We start from the raw sequence: 13154 nt of genomic DNA on the forward strand, positions 1-13154 counted from the left end.
TTTGATAGAGTCCATGATGCCATGTATCCTAATAAAATGTCCAGGTCCTCTGGCAGAAAAACAGCCCCAAAACATTAAAGAGCCACCACCATATTTAACCGTGTGCATGAGGAACTTTTCCATATGGCTACCTCTCTGTGTGCGCCAAAACCACCTCTGGTGTTTATTGTCAAAAAGCTCTATTTTGATTTCATCTGACCGTAGAACCCGATCCCATTTGAAGTTCCAGTAGAGTCTGGCAAACTGAAGACCCTTGAGTTTGTTTTTGGATGAGAGTAGAGGCTTTTTTCTTGAAACCCTTCCAAACCACTTGTGGTGATGGAGGTGACTTCGGATTGTAGTTTTGGAGACTTTCTGACCCCAAGACACAACTAACTTCTGCAGTTCTCCAGCTGTGATCCTTGGTCTTACCCATTGTTATGAATGACTAAGGGAATTTGGCTTATGTGTTACTTCATATTTATACCCCTGTGAAACAGGAACTCATGGTTGAACTGGTCCTGTTCCTAATCACCCAGGTGTACTAAAAAATGTAAAATATCAATGGGAATATACTCCAAATATATTTTTCTCATATGAATTCATAGGGGTTCCAATAATTGTTGCACACCTATATTTAACAAAGACCATTTTTCACAGCCTTCTTTGCTCATATTTATTTATACTTCTTTGCCCCAAAAATTTAGGGATTTCTGCATGTTTATGGGGTGCTCATGTTCAGCATTGAATTTATTTGTGATGTCACACTCCACAGTAGTGGTTAATGTCATATAAACCTAGACACTCAGGACTTTAAGAATTTGCAGTTTTTCATTCAGTATTTCTTTTTTTTTCCACAAGCCTAATAGGTTGAAATATTACAGTTTTATTGTGGCAGTTGTATACAGTGTATACAACTTTAGTCATTCTGTCTGTTTTATTTCTGTACCAGTGTTATTGTGGAGAGATGTGAATTGTTTGCCCAGCAGGGGGCTCACACCCATCCCCTTTCCAATCGCCCTGCTCGAGATACTCTAGTCACGATACTCTACATACAGAAACCAAACGGTGCCCTGGCTAATCTTATAACAGATTTGCGGCGATAAAATAATTCACTTGTTTATACTGATTGAAAAGGTCTGATAAGTCGATTTCAATTTCACCAGCCGAACGTAACATCAGCGTACTGCTAGAAAGGGTTCGAATTTGCCCAATTTAGGACCATTAATCAGTTTTGCGGTAACTTAGTTCATTAATTAACATAATTTTATGCAAAATGTACATTCAGAGACAGATTTTGGAACTTTTGAAAGACATTTCCTACTGGATGAATCGAGCGTGGGGATGTAAAGGTGGAAGAAGAAGATCCCGAATACTATAGACACCAACACACAGATCTGATGTAGACATTTTTCTCCAAGTGTAGGGTTTATTTACAAAACATGAAAATATAGGCTATGAACAGTTCAGGCTACTCAAAAAATAAAACTAGAAAAATATGACCAGGTACAAAAATAGAATGGTTCTGACATTTCAAGGCAAGAGAGGTTCATTTATAGGCTACAAAACTGGAGGAATATAAAACTGCATCACCACATTAAAATGACTGCATTAATCACTTCCGGTGTCCTGAGTAGAGAGATGCGGCGCTGAGAGTGTCTTTGCTCTGAAAGGCCAAATCCCGGATCATGGTGGGAAACGGATAATCGACGGGCGCACGCAGAGGCATGGCAGGGAGCAGTCCGGATGTCAGGTACGGAGAGATAAAACTCGGTAACGCGCCTCCGGAACCGGAATATGCAACACGCAGTGGATTGATCCCGAAACAAGGACTGAGCCCGTAGAAGCCGTCATTTCCGAAAGGTTTCACGGCGGAGGATTGGAGTGGGGAGAAGGCGGACTTCGAGGCAGGAAGGTGGAGCACGTGAGGCCACTGTGCCGCCGCCACCGTGTTCTCTGTTAACGGAGTGTCTGGTTTGTCTGCACTCCGTCCCTCTTTAGAGGCAAGAAGCAGTTCGATAGCCTTCACGATGTCCCCCGTGCACGCGCTCAGAGCTGACTCCAACACATCCTGCTTGACATGAGGGAAGATTTTTGTCAGCACCTCGGCAGGCTCGTGCTCTCTACCGGAGGAAACTGGTCTCACCACGTCTCCAGACACCTCGACTTTTGGTTTATCCGACTCGCTTCCTGACTCCAGATCTGAGGAGGAGAGAGAGCGCGGGCTTGTAGTGCGGTCAGACAGACGGTCAAACCCGGGAGACTGGTTTCCACTTAGCTGAAGTGGCTCTGTCGGACTGACCTCGGTGCTGAGGTCAATCTTGGCCACCGGAGATGTCACCGGACGCAAGTGAGAGCTGACCATGAAGCCGTTAAACATGTATTTTTTCAGATGGTCTCCTGCAAATAAATAAACAAGGAAATAAATAAATAAATAAATAAATAAAAGGATACGCGAACTGTAATGAAAATAATAAAACGGAACAGAATATCATAACGTTTAGTAGATAAAGCTTATAGTGGAATAAGAAACAACAAGAAAGTAATAAATAGAATAGAAATATAGAGGGGGAAATATAGCAGTATAAAAAGAAAGTTGAGAAAAGGAAAAAAAAAAGAACTGAATGGAATATAAAAATAAAAACAGAATAGAAAGGTTTAAAAAAATATAGTAGACTAAAACATTTGAAAAAATGTTATTGAATGGGATCTAAAAATTGAAAGGTTAAAAAAATATAGAATAGATAGAAGAGAATAGAATAGGAAGGTATAACATATATAGAATAGGATAGAATAGAACATTTAAAAAGAAAATCGAATGAGATCAAATTGAACAGAAAGGTAAAATAAATAGAATAGTATAGAACAGAAAGGTATAAAATATAGAATAGAATCGAGTAGAAAACTAAAAATTGAATTGAATATACAAATGGAATTGAAAGGTTAAAAATGTAGACTAGACTAGAACAGAGTAGAATAGAAACATAAAATACAGAATAGAATGGTGTAAAAAAAAAAAGTAAAAATAGAATTGAATAAAAATGTATACAAAAAATATAGAACAGAACAGAATTGATTAGAACTGTATAAAAAATATAGAAAAGATATGTATTTTAAAAATACAGAATGGAATTGAATAGAAGTGTGTGTGTATATATATATATATATATATATATATATATATATATATATATATATATATATATATAACTGAATAGAATTGATTAGAAATATATTTTAAAAAAATATATAGAATAGAAATGTATAATACAAAAAAGAATGGACCTGAATAGAAATGTACACAAATATAGAATAGAGTGGAGTAGAAAATAAAAAAAATGATTTGAATAGAATATAAAAATACAATGGACCAGAATATAAAAATAAAAATAGAATATAATATCCAACCTATTGGATTGACGCTGAGTCCAGACCGACACAGCGTCAATTTGGACACCAGTGAACACCAAAATCATTAACGAAGGCTAGCGTAGCTAACACGTAATGGACGCTTATGACTTCGGATTAGCATCATGCTAAATAACTGCATGTTGAAATCATCACCCGCTCTCCCGCACCAAGAGGTTAATTCATCTCAAATATAACCGACTGTCTGGTTTATGACGCTCCGTACACTGTGACTGATGTAGTCTCTTCCTGTTTGGAATGATTGTCATTATTTTCCGATTTAAAGTCGTAATCACGAGCTGGAACGTCGGAATTTTCTGGAAAGCTCAGCTAGCGTTGTGACGTTGTGTTATAAACATTTATAACTTATACACAATTGCACGCAGTGAGGAAATGTTCTCCACTAGTACGGCCTGCCTCATGACCTCCACTGTAGTGTAGTTTACCTGGATTTAGCTCCATTACACAGAACATATGTGGCTTTCAGGATTCATCCCTTCAAGTCATAGATACAAATCAGAGCTAAAGAAATAAATCCACTTTGATTCCTGATTTTACGAACATGAAATTGTTCTGAGGTGTTACGAAAAACAAAGCACATGAAAACAGGGTGCATTCTGTTTCTTTGGAGTCTATGGCCACTAACAGATGAGGAAAAAAAAAAGTCTATAGTTGATTTCACTTCACATTTTCTATTAAGGCCTATACTGTTATACTGTTAAGAGTTAATTAGTTAAGCCAACTGACACGGGCATGTGTCGTCAATTTTAATAAACAGACCTACACGCCTTGTCTTTATACACTTGTTGTGGACAATACGAACCGTTTGATCCTAATTTAGTAAGGATACATATTATTATTTACAATTAACGTTGTACAGATGTTTTCCATCTGCAGTTTTGTGTGCTAATACAAAAAGGTAAAAAGTTGTACCTATGACTTACCTATGTTTTACCTATGAAATAAAAAGAAAAGGCGGGGGGGGGGGGGGGGGGGAGGCCTGGTTCCGATGCAGGATTAATAATTAATGAACAATTAATTAACATAAAACATAAAAAGAACACTGAATTATCAAACTCCCCCAAAACAACAACAACAACAACAACTACCTAATAAAAATTGAAGTAAACTAATGAGTAGGTCAATAACCACACAACTTCATAGCTAATGCTACTACTACTATTAATAATAATAATAATAATAATAATAATAATAATAATAATAATAATGGACACACCGTTCTTCCTGTGCTCGGTGGTGAAGGCTGCGTGTAGCCCCGAGGTGTTGCTCGGGGTGACCCCTCTCTCCATGAGCCCCGACCCCGGGTAGAGGATCTGCAGCTGTCGGGCTTCGCTCTCCTCGTGCGCTTGTTGTCGGCGGAGCGCCACCTGCGCCGCCATGACCCTCTGGCGCTCGGCGATGAGCGCGCACTTGGCGCATGCGCAGTCCCTCCAGCGGCAGAAGCGCTTGTGGCCCTTGAGCGCCGACACGACGCCGTGGTTCCTACAGCGCGCGCACTTCGGGCTCCGCGCAGGATACTGAGCGCGGTCCAGAAGGCGCGGCGCGCGGAGCAGCAAGGGCGCGTGCAGCGAGGGAAGAGCGCCGTCCATGTCTGCAGCGTGTGTGTGTGTGTGTGAGTGCAGAGACGCAGGTTTTTTAAATCCTCAGAGGTGTGAAGCACACACACACACGGATGCAGACACGCCCCTTTCAGATGGAGGCTCAGGTTCAGCCAATGAGCTTCACCTAAAACTCTCATTGTTCTGAAGTGACTGCAAATGAAATGACTGCGCGTGCGCACAAAAATTGTCCTCAATTACATTTCCAAGAAAATACTTTTTACTCCTTATATTTTTATTTCTGTTTAGCATCCAATGTTTTCAGAATCCAGGGATATGATAAGCAGCAAGTGAACAGTCAGTTCTCGAAGTTCACGTGTTGGAAGAAGGAAAAATGGGCAAACTTAATGATCTGAGCGACCTTGACGAGGGCCAAATTGTGACGGTTAGACGACTGGGTCAGAGCATGTCCAAAATGGCAGGTTTTGTGGGGTGTTTCCGCTATGCAGTGGTTAGTGCCTACTAAAAGTAGTCCAAGGAAGGACAAGCAGTGAACCGGTGAAAGGGTCATGGGTGCACAAGGCTCATTGATGCACGTGGGGAGCGAACTATAGCCCGTCTGGTCCGATCCCACAGAAGAGCTACTGTAGCACAAACTGTTGAAAAAAGTTAATGCTGGCATTAACTTCTGATAGAAAGGTGTCAGAACACACAGTGCATCACAGCTTGCTGCGTATGGAGCTGCGTAGCCACAAACCGGTCAGAGTGCCCATGCTGACTCCTGTCCACCACAGAAAGTGCCTATAATAAGCATGTGAGCATCAGAACTGGACCATAGAGCAATGGAAGAACTTTTACATCGTGTGGATGGCCGGGTGCGTGTGCGTCACTTATCTGGAGAAGTGATGGCACCAGGATGCACTATGGGAAAAAGGCAAGATGGCAGAGTTTGTGATGCTCTGGTCAATGTTCTGCTGGGAAACCTTGGGTCCTGTCATTCAACTGGATGTCACTTTGACACGTACCACCTACCTAAACATTGTTGTAGACCAGGTACACCCTGATCCCAATCCGATCGCGCGTCTGTGGGATGTTCTGGACAAACAAGTCCGATCCATGGAGACCCCACCTCACAACTTACAGGATTTAAAGGATCTGCTGCTAACATCTTGGTGCCAGATACCACAGCACACCATCAGGGATCAGTCCATTCCTCGACGGGTCAGAGCTGTTTTGGTGGCACAAGCAGAGGAGGACCTACACTGTATTAGGCAGGTGGTTTTAATGTTATGGCTGATTCGTGTAGATAATATACTGGACTACAGTGTTGAATTTGAGGATGAGCGCCCCTGGCCCTACCTCAATATCATTTTTCAATATGCTGCAGTCGGCGAAGATTTGTATAAAATGAGGTGCCTGGTTTACCTTCCTAGAAGGCGTTAACTATACCTAATTTGAAAAAGCATATTGAGAAACGTTTAGCTAATTTGCTAACATTAACTTCCTATATTTAACCAAGCTAGTCTGTTTTCTTTGTTAATGTCAGGTTACACTAACATGGAATAGCAGCTAACATAAACTGGCTATGCAGCAACTTCCTGTGTGTGTGTGTGTGTGTGTGTGTGTGTGTGTGTGTGTGTATGTTTTCTTGCCCAGACACAGCACTCTTTGTCAGCATTAATCCAACGTGTCATCATTTTCTTTGGCATCATTAATCCATCAATGGGTTCATGTAGCATAATGAACCCATCTTACCCTTTCACCGTCTTCTATTGTTCCTCTCCAAGTGGCTCACGTTTTCTTTTCTTCCCGAACAATTCGACTCCCATCAGGTTTCATCCGCACACACACACCTGCCGAACACCTAGAAACACACAAACCTTTAAGGGAATGCATGGTGATTGGTCAGGAGAGGGTTTATAGGGTTTACATTAATGCGTTCGTTCGAATTTTTCTAGTTCCTATAGTAGCAACTTGTCGGACGCGAGACGTAAACAGATTAAGGACGTGTGTAATCGTTGGTATGGTGAAGTTTTTATCGGGGTTACCATTAAATTATTTGGAAGGAGTCTCCACTGTCAGCGGTTTATAACAGTTCGAGGTAAAATTTCCGCCACGGAAAAGTCTCCAGGATGGAGGAGAATCTGTAACGTGACAAGCTTTGTACACGTCCCACAGCATTAAATGTAACTTGAAATGGATCAAAAGTGTTCAAACGTGTTGTTCTTTAATTAATACCAAAGAAAAAGTCATCTTTGGCAAATTGCTGCGGTATACGAGGGATAAAAACTCACGACATTAACTGTTATAGGAAACTATGGCGGCATCACACCATCCCCATCAGTGATTATGTTCCCATCACGGCACACTTGTAATATGTAAAATCATCATATTTACACGTTCACGTTAGTGAACACACTTGAATCGTATGCATGTAGAAATAAATACGTTCTCGGTTCATATTTCTATAATATCACGATGCAAAGGCTTTTTATGAATTTGATATTTATAAAAATAATGATTTTGATCTTGCGTGATGATGGACAGCCTCGATTTTCCATGCTGCCATATGAAACACATCTTACATAAGAGGAATTTCATAATTACACCACTAGTATTTAGCGACACTGCCAAAGCGTGAGAATCACACAAGACTGAATTTAAACCCATCGAAATGGCAGAACCATATGAGGATTAGTGAGATGGTGCAGAGATGCGGCTATCAATGTGTGTGTGTGTGTGAAGGAGAGCGAGAGAGAGAGAGCAAGTGAGTGTTATCTGTTCATCCCCCACCTGCTTTCTGAAGGATTTGTGAAGAGCTCATCCAGAGATGCAGCGATCAACATACCTGTGTACACGTGTGTGAGTGTGAGAGTGTTATCTGTCCATCCCTCACCTGCTTTCTTATCACACACTGCTCAGACTCGTATCTGGATTCCTTTTGTTTAATTGCACAAGCTTGGTCAAGAAGTACCACTATAACAGGCAAATCCTGTGTGTATGTGTGTATGTTTTCTTTAAAAGATCATAATCTCATTTTGTGGGTTCGAGAAAACACACACACACACACACACACACACACACACAAACACACACATGGCTGAGGTGGCCAACATCCCTCAGATGTGGGAAATCTTGGTGTAGATGCACCAGTTTATCATCATGCAAACTTTATGTCTAAAGTCATAGCACATATTTCAAAGCACATAGAGTGACTCCATACTTTCCGCTATAAAAACGGTTCAAATCGTAAGGACGTTGTTGCTAGGCAACTGGTTAATTATAAACACTGAGTATAAACTAATAACTAAGACTAATAGTTTACCTAGCCAGCTAGCACATATGTACTCTCCGACCACTTTAAGACTCATTCATTCGGTTGTCCAGTCAGCCAATCAGGTGGCAGCAGCGCAAAGTGTCAAATCATGCAGATGCATCTCAAGAGCTTCAGTTAATGTTGAACATCAGAATTTGGGATGAAAAATAACATCAAATATTATGACGCTGACATTGTTGTTGGTGCCAGACTGCTGACTTTCACACACAACAGTTTACGCAGAATGGTGCGAAAAACAAAAATACATCCAGTGAGCAGCAGTTCTGCAGACAGAGAAAGGATTCGTTGATGAGAGAGGTCAGAAGAGAATGGTCAGACTGGTTCAAGCTGACAGAAAGGCTATGGTAACTCACATAATCACTATTTACAACCGTGGTGAGCAGAAAAGCATCTCAGAACACACAACATACACAACCTTGTGGTGGATGAGCTACAACAGCAGAAGATCACACTGGGTTCTACTTCTGTCTGACAAGGACAGGGATCTGAGGACACAGGCTCACCCAAACTGGATAAAATTGGAAAAAGACCAGGCGATTATAAATGTCCAGTTTTGGAATATCAAAAATTGTTAAGTACTCCAGGAAGTAACTGGTCTACCAGATGTTCCACAACATTACACAGCACTGTAATGGTTAAAAAACATGGTGCCATTCTTTAAATTAAAATAAACTGTAATTGTTTGCAAATCGATGTGGTATAGGGGGTTGCAGTGTCTTCATGCCTGGCCATATCACAACCACCATGTTGTGGATTATTTTCTTTAAAAAGCACGCCCCACCATGTTTTATTCCTTATTTAATCAACACCCTCTGACCAATCAGATTCGAGAATTCAATGGCGCTGTGGTTTTATTATTGTTTACAAATATGTAAATATACATATACATACAAATATGTTTTATGGATATTTATTACATGAAGTAGTTCAAGTAATAAAAATTTTTTTCATCTAAAAATGGAGGGGGGGGGGGGTTGTATGGGGTGTTCTTGATCAACTAAAACATCGATTTTGATCATAGATTTTGGTTGGAGAAACCTGCAGGAAGTTGGGTAGTGACCACTGGTATAGCATATAGTCCAAAATAACACAAAATGTATGAGATGGCACTTTTTTTGTTGTCACGTCAAAGTTAAAACCCCCCGTTTTCCAGTTCCATAGGAAAATAGTAGTTTTGTATTATTGCCTATCAAAAAAAAAAAATTGGAGATAAATTATTTGTTGCCATATGGCAACACCATGCAGTAAAGACAAACAAATTAGTCGAAACTATTTTTACTGAATATTATTTGGCGTGCTCGTTTAATTGTGGCCAAATGTAACTAAAAATAAGTTTATAATCTCCAGAAGATTATTCATTCGCACGGTGTGTGTACATGTGAGTACATGTATATATGTGTGTGTGTGTGTGTGTGTGTGTGTGTGTGTGTGTGTGTGTGTGTCACAGTGACTGGTGTTTGTCGTGCTGTGATTGGATCAGTGTCAAATTAGTGTGTAGTGAGATAGTGTGTGAGAGATAACATGCCCTATCAGGGCATGATGGCTGATGTCTTATCACACACACACACACACACACACACACGCACTACTTTTTACCATGTACAGTCTTGTCAGCCCTTTTAATGCATGAAGGCAATAAAACAACCACCGTGTGTGTGCTTGAGAGACAGAGACTTGCTACTTCTATGAGGAAGAGAGAGAGAGAGAGAGAGAGAGAGAGAGAGAGAGAGAGAGAGAGAGGGCAAAACACACACATACATTCGGTTGGTGAAGTTTGTGTGCAGTCAGCGAGGCAGGGAGAGACAGAGTGAGGGGCCCTGATGGAGGTCTATCTGTCCACTGGACCACCAGAAAGGTGCTGAAAGATGGAGGAGAAAAACGTCAGAACGTACGTTTCATCAGAGAGAGAAGATTTCTCTTTAACCACAGTGACAGCGAATGTCCCTGTTGAAACGAGACAGCATTTCGAGCAGTATAATAGATCTTTTGAGGGGTTATGGCTCCTGAAGTGAAGACAATACTCTAGCAGTTTGCAAATCAAACAACTCTGAGATTATGTCCGTTTAAGATGAATTTATCCAGCACTGTATCGCCAGTTTCATGATATTTTCATGAAGAGTCAGTAGCCGTTTGCACTGAATTTAGCAATCTGACCAACAGCTAAGCAACATAGTACTGGGTTTTAAACACTAGTCCTCACAGTTCACTCTGACTTGATAAACTGTACAAATTATTGCAAAATATTACTGTTGTATTGACTTTATTAATCATTTTGTAGACACATCATGAACAACAGCGTTATTGTCATTTTGTTGGCCTGATTTAAAACCTCCGGGGTTGGGGGTTCAAATCCTGCATGTTCTGCCTCGCTTCAAGTGTTTGCTCCGGGGACTCCGGTTTCCTCCCCCAGTCCAAAGACATGTTGTAGGAGGCTGCCCTGTGATGGGTTGTCACCCTGTCCATGGTGCATTGTGCCCCAAGTTCTCTGGGATAGGCTCCAGGCTCCTTACGATTAGTGGACACCCCGCTCTACCACCTGAGCCACAGCCGCCCCAGTCATGTGTTAGGAAATTAGGAAAAACTCGGAAGTTATAAGAAATACACCGATCAAAGCAGCAACGTTTGAAACAGGATAATGACCGTCTATTATTTTTGATAAAAAATTTTTTTACAGATTAATTAAAGCTATTGTGCAGCATGCTCTTTCCTATTAATGTCACTCTCTTTGAAAATGGATAGCTGTAAGCAGATGTTCTGAAAACAGTCATCATTACCTAACTCGAAATCTAACCCTCCTCTTCAATCTCCATCATTCAGACTCATACTCAGACTTGCGTTGCGGGTCGGTGAATTTTTCGAAAGGCCTGTTGAGTATCAAATACCCGCTAAACATCGCTAATGGATCTCCAGGGCTTGCTCGCGAAGTTACGCTTAGCAGAAGTATGCTAGTCTACACGATACAATGACTGTCCGTGACCCGTGAATCGTGACCCTTGACCTGTAACCCTGTTACGTCTGCGGCTAAGTGCTAATGTGACAGCCTGCCATGCGCGAGCAGTTTCACTAGGAGAGCATGAGAACGAGATCTAACATCAATATTTGGGAAGGTTTTATGGACGCGGTTTTAGAGGAATAAGACGAGAAGAAGGAGCGGGTACTCAAGCGACTCCTTTGAACACTGGCTTCAGAGAGTAAACACGGTTAATGATGACAAGCCAAGTGCTAGCAATCTAGGAGTTTTTGCTTGAATGGGTCCTCACTCACACAGTGTTTCATAACCAATGTTGACAAATTTAATGACATACCGATTAAAGTATATAACTGTGTGTTTTGACACCTTTCTCTCACATCCAGCATGAATTTTTTCAGCAATTGGTGCTACAGTAGCTCTTCTGTTGGATCGGACCAGACGGGCTAGCCTTCGCTCCCAAATTGATCCACTGGTTGTCCTTCCTTGGACCACTTTTGCTAGGTACTAACCACTGCATACCGGGAACACCCCACAAGACCTGCCATTTTGGACATGCCCTGACCCGGTCGTCTAGCCATCACAATTTGGCCCTTGTCACAGTCGCTCAGATCCTTACGCTTACCCATTTTTAATACTTCCAACACATCAAATTCGAGAACTGACTGTTTATTTGCTGAGTAATATATCCCACCCATTAACAGGTGCCACTGTAACGAGACAATCAACGTTATTCACGTCACCTGCCAGTGGTTTTAATGTTATGGCTGATCGGGGTATATTAGTACATGTTACAGTGCCGTAGCTGTTACGGTGTAGTAGAGAGGGAAGGAAGGAATAAAGAGAAAGTCGAAAGATAAGATTCTGAAGTGCAAAACAGTTGATCGTATCGTTTAAGGATATTAAAGTAGGGAATATTTGCTAACAATTGCTGAGTCATCTGTCATCTCTCTCTGTCTATCTGTTTATCCTGTCCTCTCTGTAGTGAGTGGCGTCAGTGCTGTTTGCAAGGTTTGGGTTGAAAGACTGACCTGTCATTCCATAGCATACCTGAGTGCGTGTGTGTGTGTGTGTGTAAGAAAGAACTGAGTGAATGTCTGTTAAATTCTTCAACCCATTAAGTAGATAATGTTAAAGAAGTGCTAATCCTTGCAGAAAGATCAGTTGGCTCAAAGAATGATAATTCCTTTTCTCATAAGCTTTGCAGGGTGAAAAGATACACAAAATAGCTTCCGTTTTGCGTTATTTGAAGGATCACGAAGGAGCTATTCTGTTTTGGAAACGCAGCCAGATACAGAGAACTCGAGAGCACAAGGAAACATTGTAAAATGGCAACAATGATGCAAAAGAAGTTGTTCTGAATGTTACGCATAAAAGAATGTAGGTGTGTGTGTGTGGGGGGGGGGGGGGTGGAGAAAACAATAAGATAAAGAGAGAGACAGACAGAAAGAACCAACTGCTCTATCAGATGTGAGGGGGGAAAAAAGCGACATCAGTGTGTTTCATCTCTCTATCGCGGCTTTGGTGTTATGGGAAAAGACTCGTTCTCGCTCGTAGACAATAACAGTTCGGTTCCTGATAGTGAGGTGTAACGATCAGACACATACAGGCGAGATTAGACTGATCACACTTAGTAAGACTGGGAAGAGATAAAAGTAAAGAGTTTAGTGTTCTGCCTGGACAAGCAAAAAAACAGACTTTGCTAAAAAGAAAATCCTAGCAGGCAAAGGGCGGGAATTTAACCACAGAATTTAACCACAAAATGTTGGCGTATATTGGTGGACAATTCCTCATGACGCCATCTATTTTGTGGCGTGCACCAGTCCCTCCTGCAGCAAAGCACCTCCACAAAATGCTGCTACCACCCTCATGGTTCACGGTTGGGATATCGTTCATGGGCTTG

At 41.3% G+C, this 13154-nt stretch overlaps 1 protein-coding gene across 1 annotated transcript; it reads right to left on the minus strand.

Annotated features, from left to right (window-relative positions):
* Positions 1–581: 581 nt before the first annotated feature.
* LOC128604462 (doublesex- and mab-3-related transcription factor A1-like) lies at positions 582–5572 on the minus strand. The gene is made up of 2 exons (XM_053619597.1): positions 4625–5572; positions 582–2379 (listed from the first exon to the last, which is right to left on the minus strand). Exons 1-2 carry the CDS (start codon positions 4995–4997, stop codon positions 1595–1597), a joined length of 1158 nt encoding a protein of 385 aa, XP_053475572.1. The 5' UTR covers positions 4998–5572; the 3' UTR covers positions 582–1594.
* Positions 5573–13154: the final 7582 nt, after the last annotated feature.

Source organism: Ictalurus furcatus, chromosome 29 (assembly GCF_023375685.1).
Source record: "Ictalurus furcatus strain D&B chromosome 29, Billie_1.0, whole genome shotgun sequence".
Classification (NCBI taxonomy): domain Eukaryota; kingdom Metazoa; phylum Chordata; class Actinopteri; order Siluriformes; family Ictaluridae; genus Ictalurus; species Ictalurus furcatus.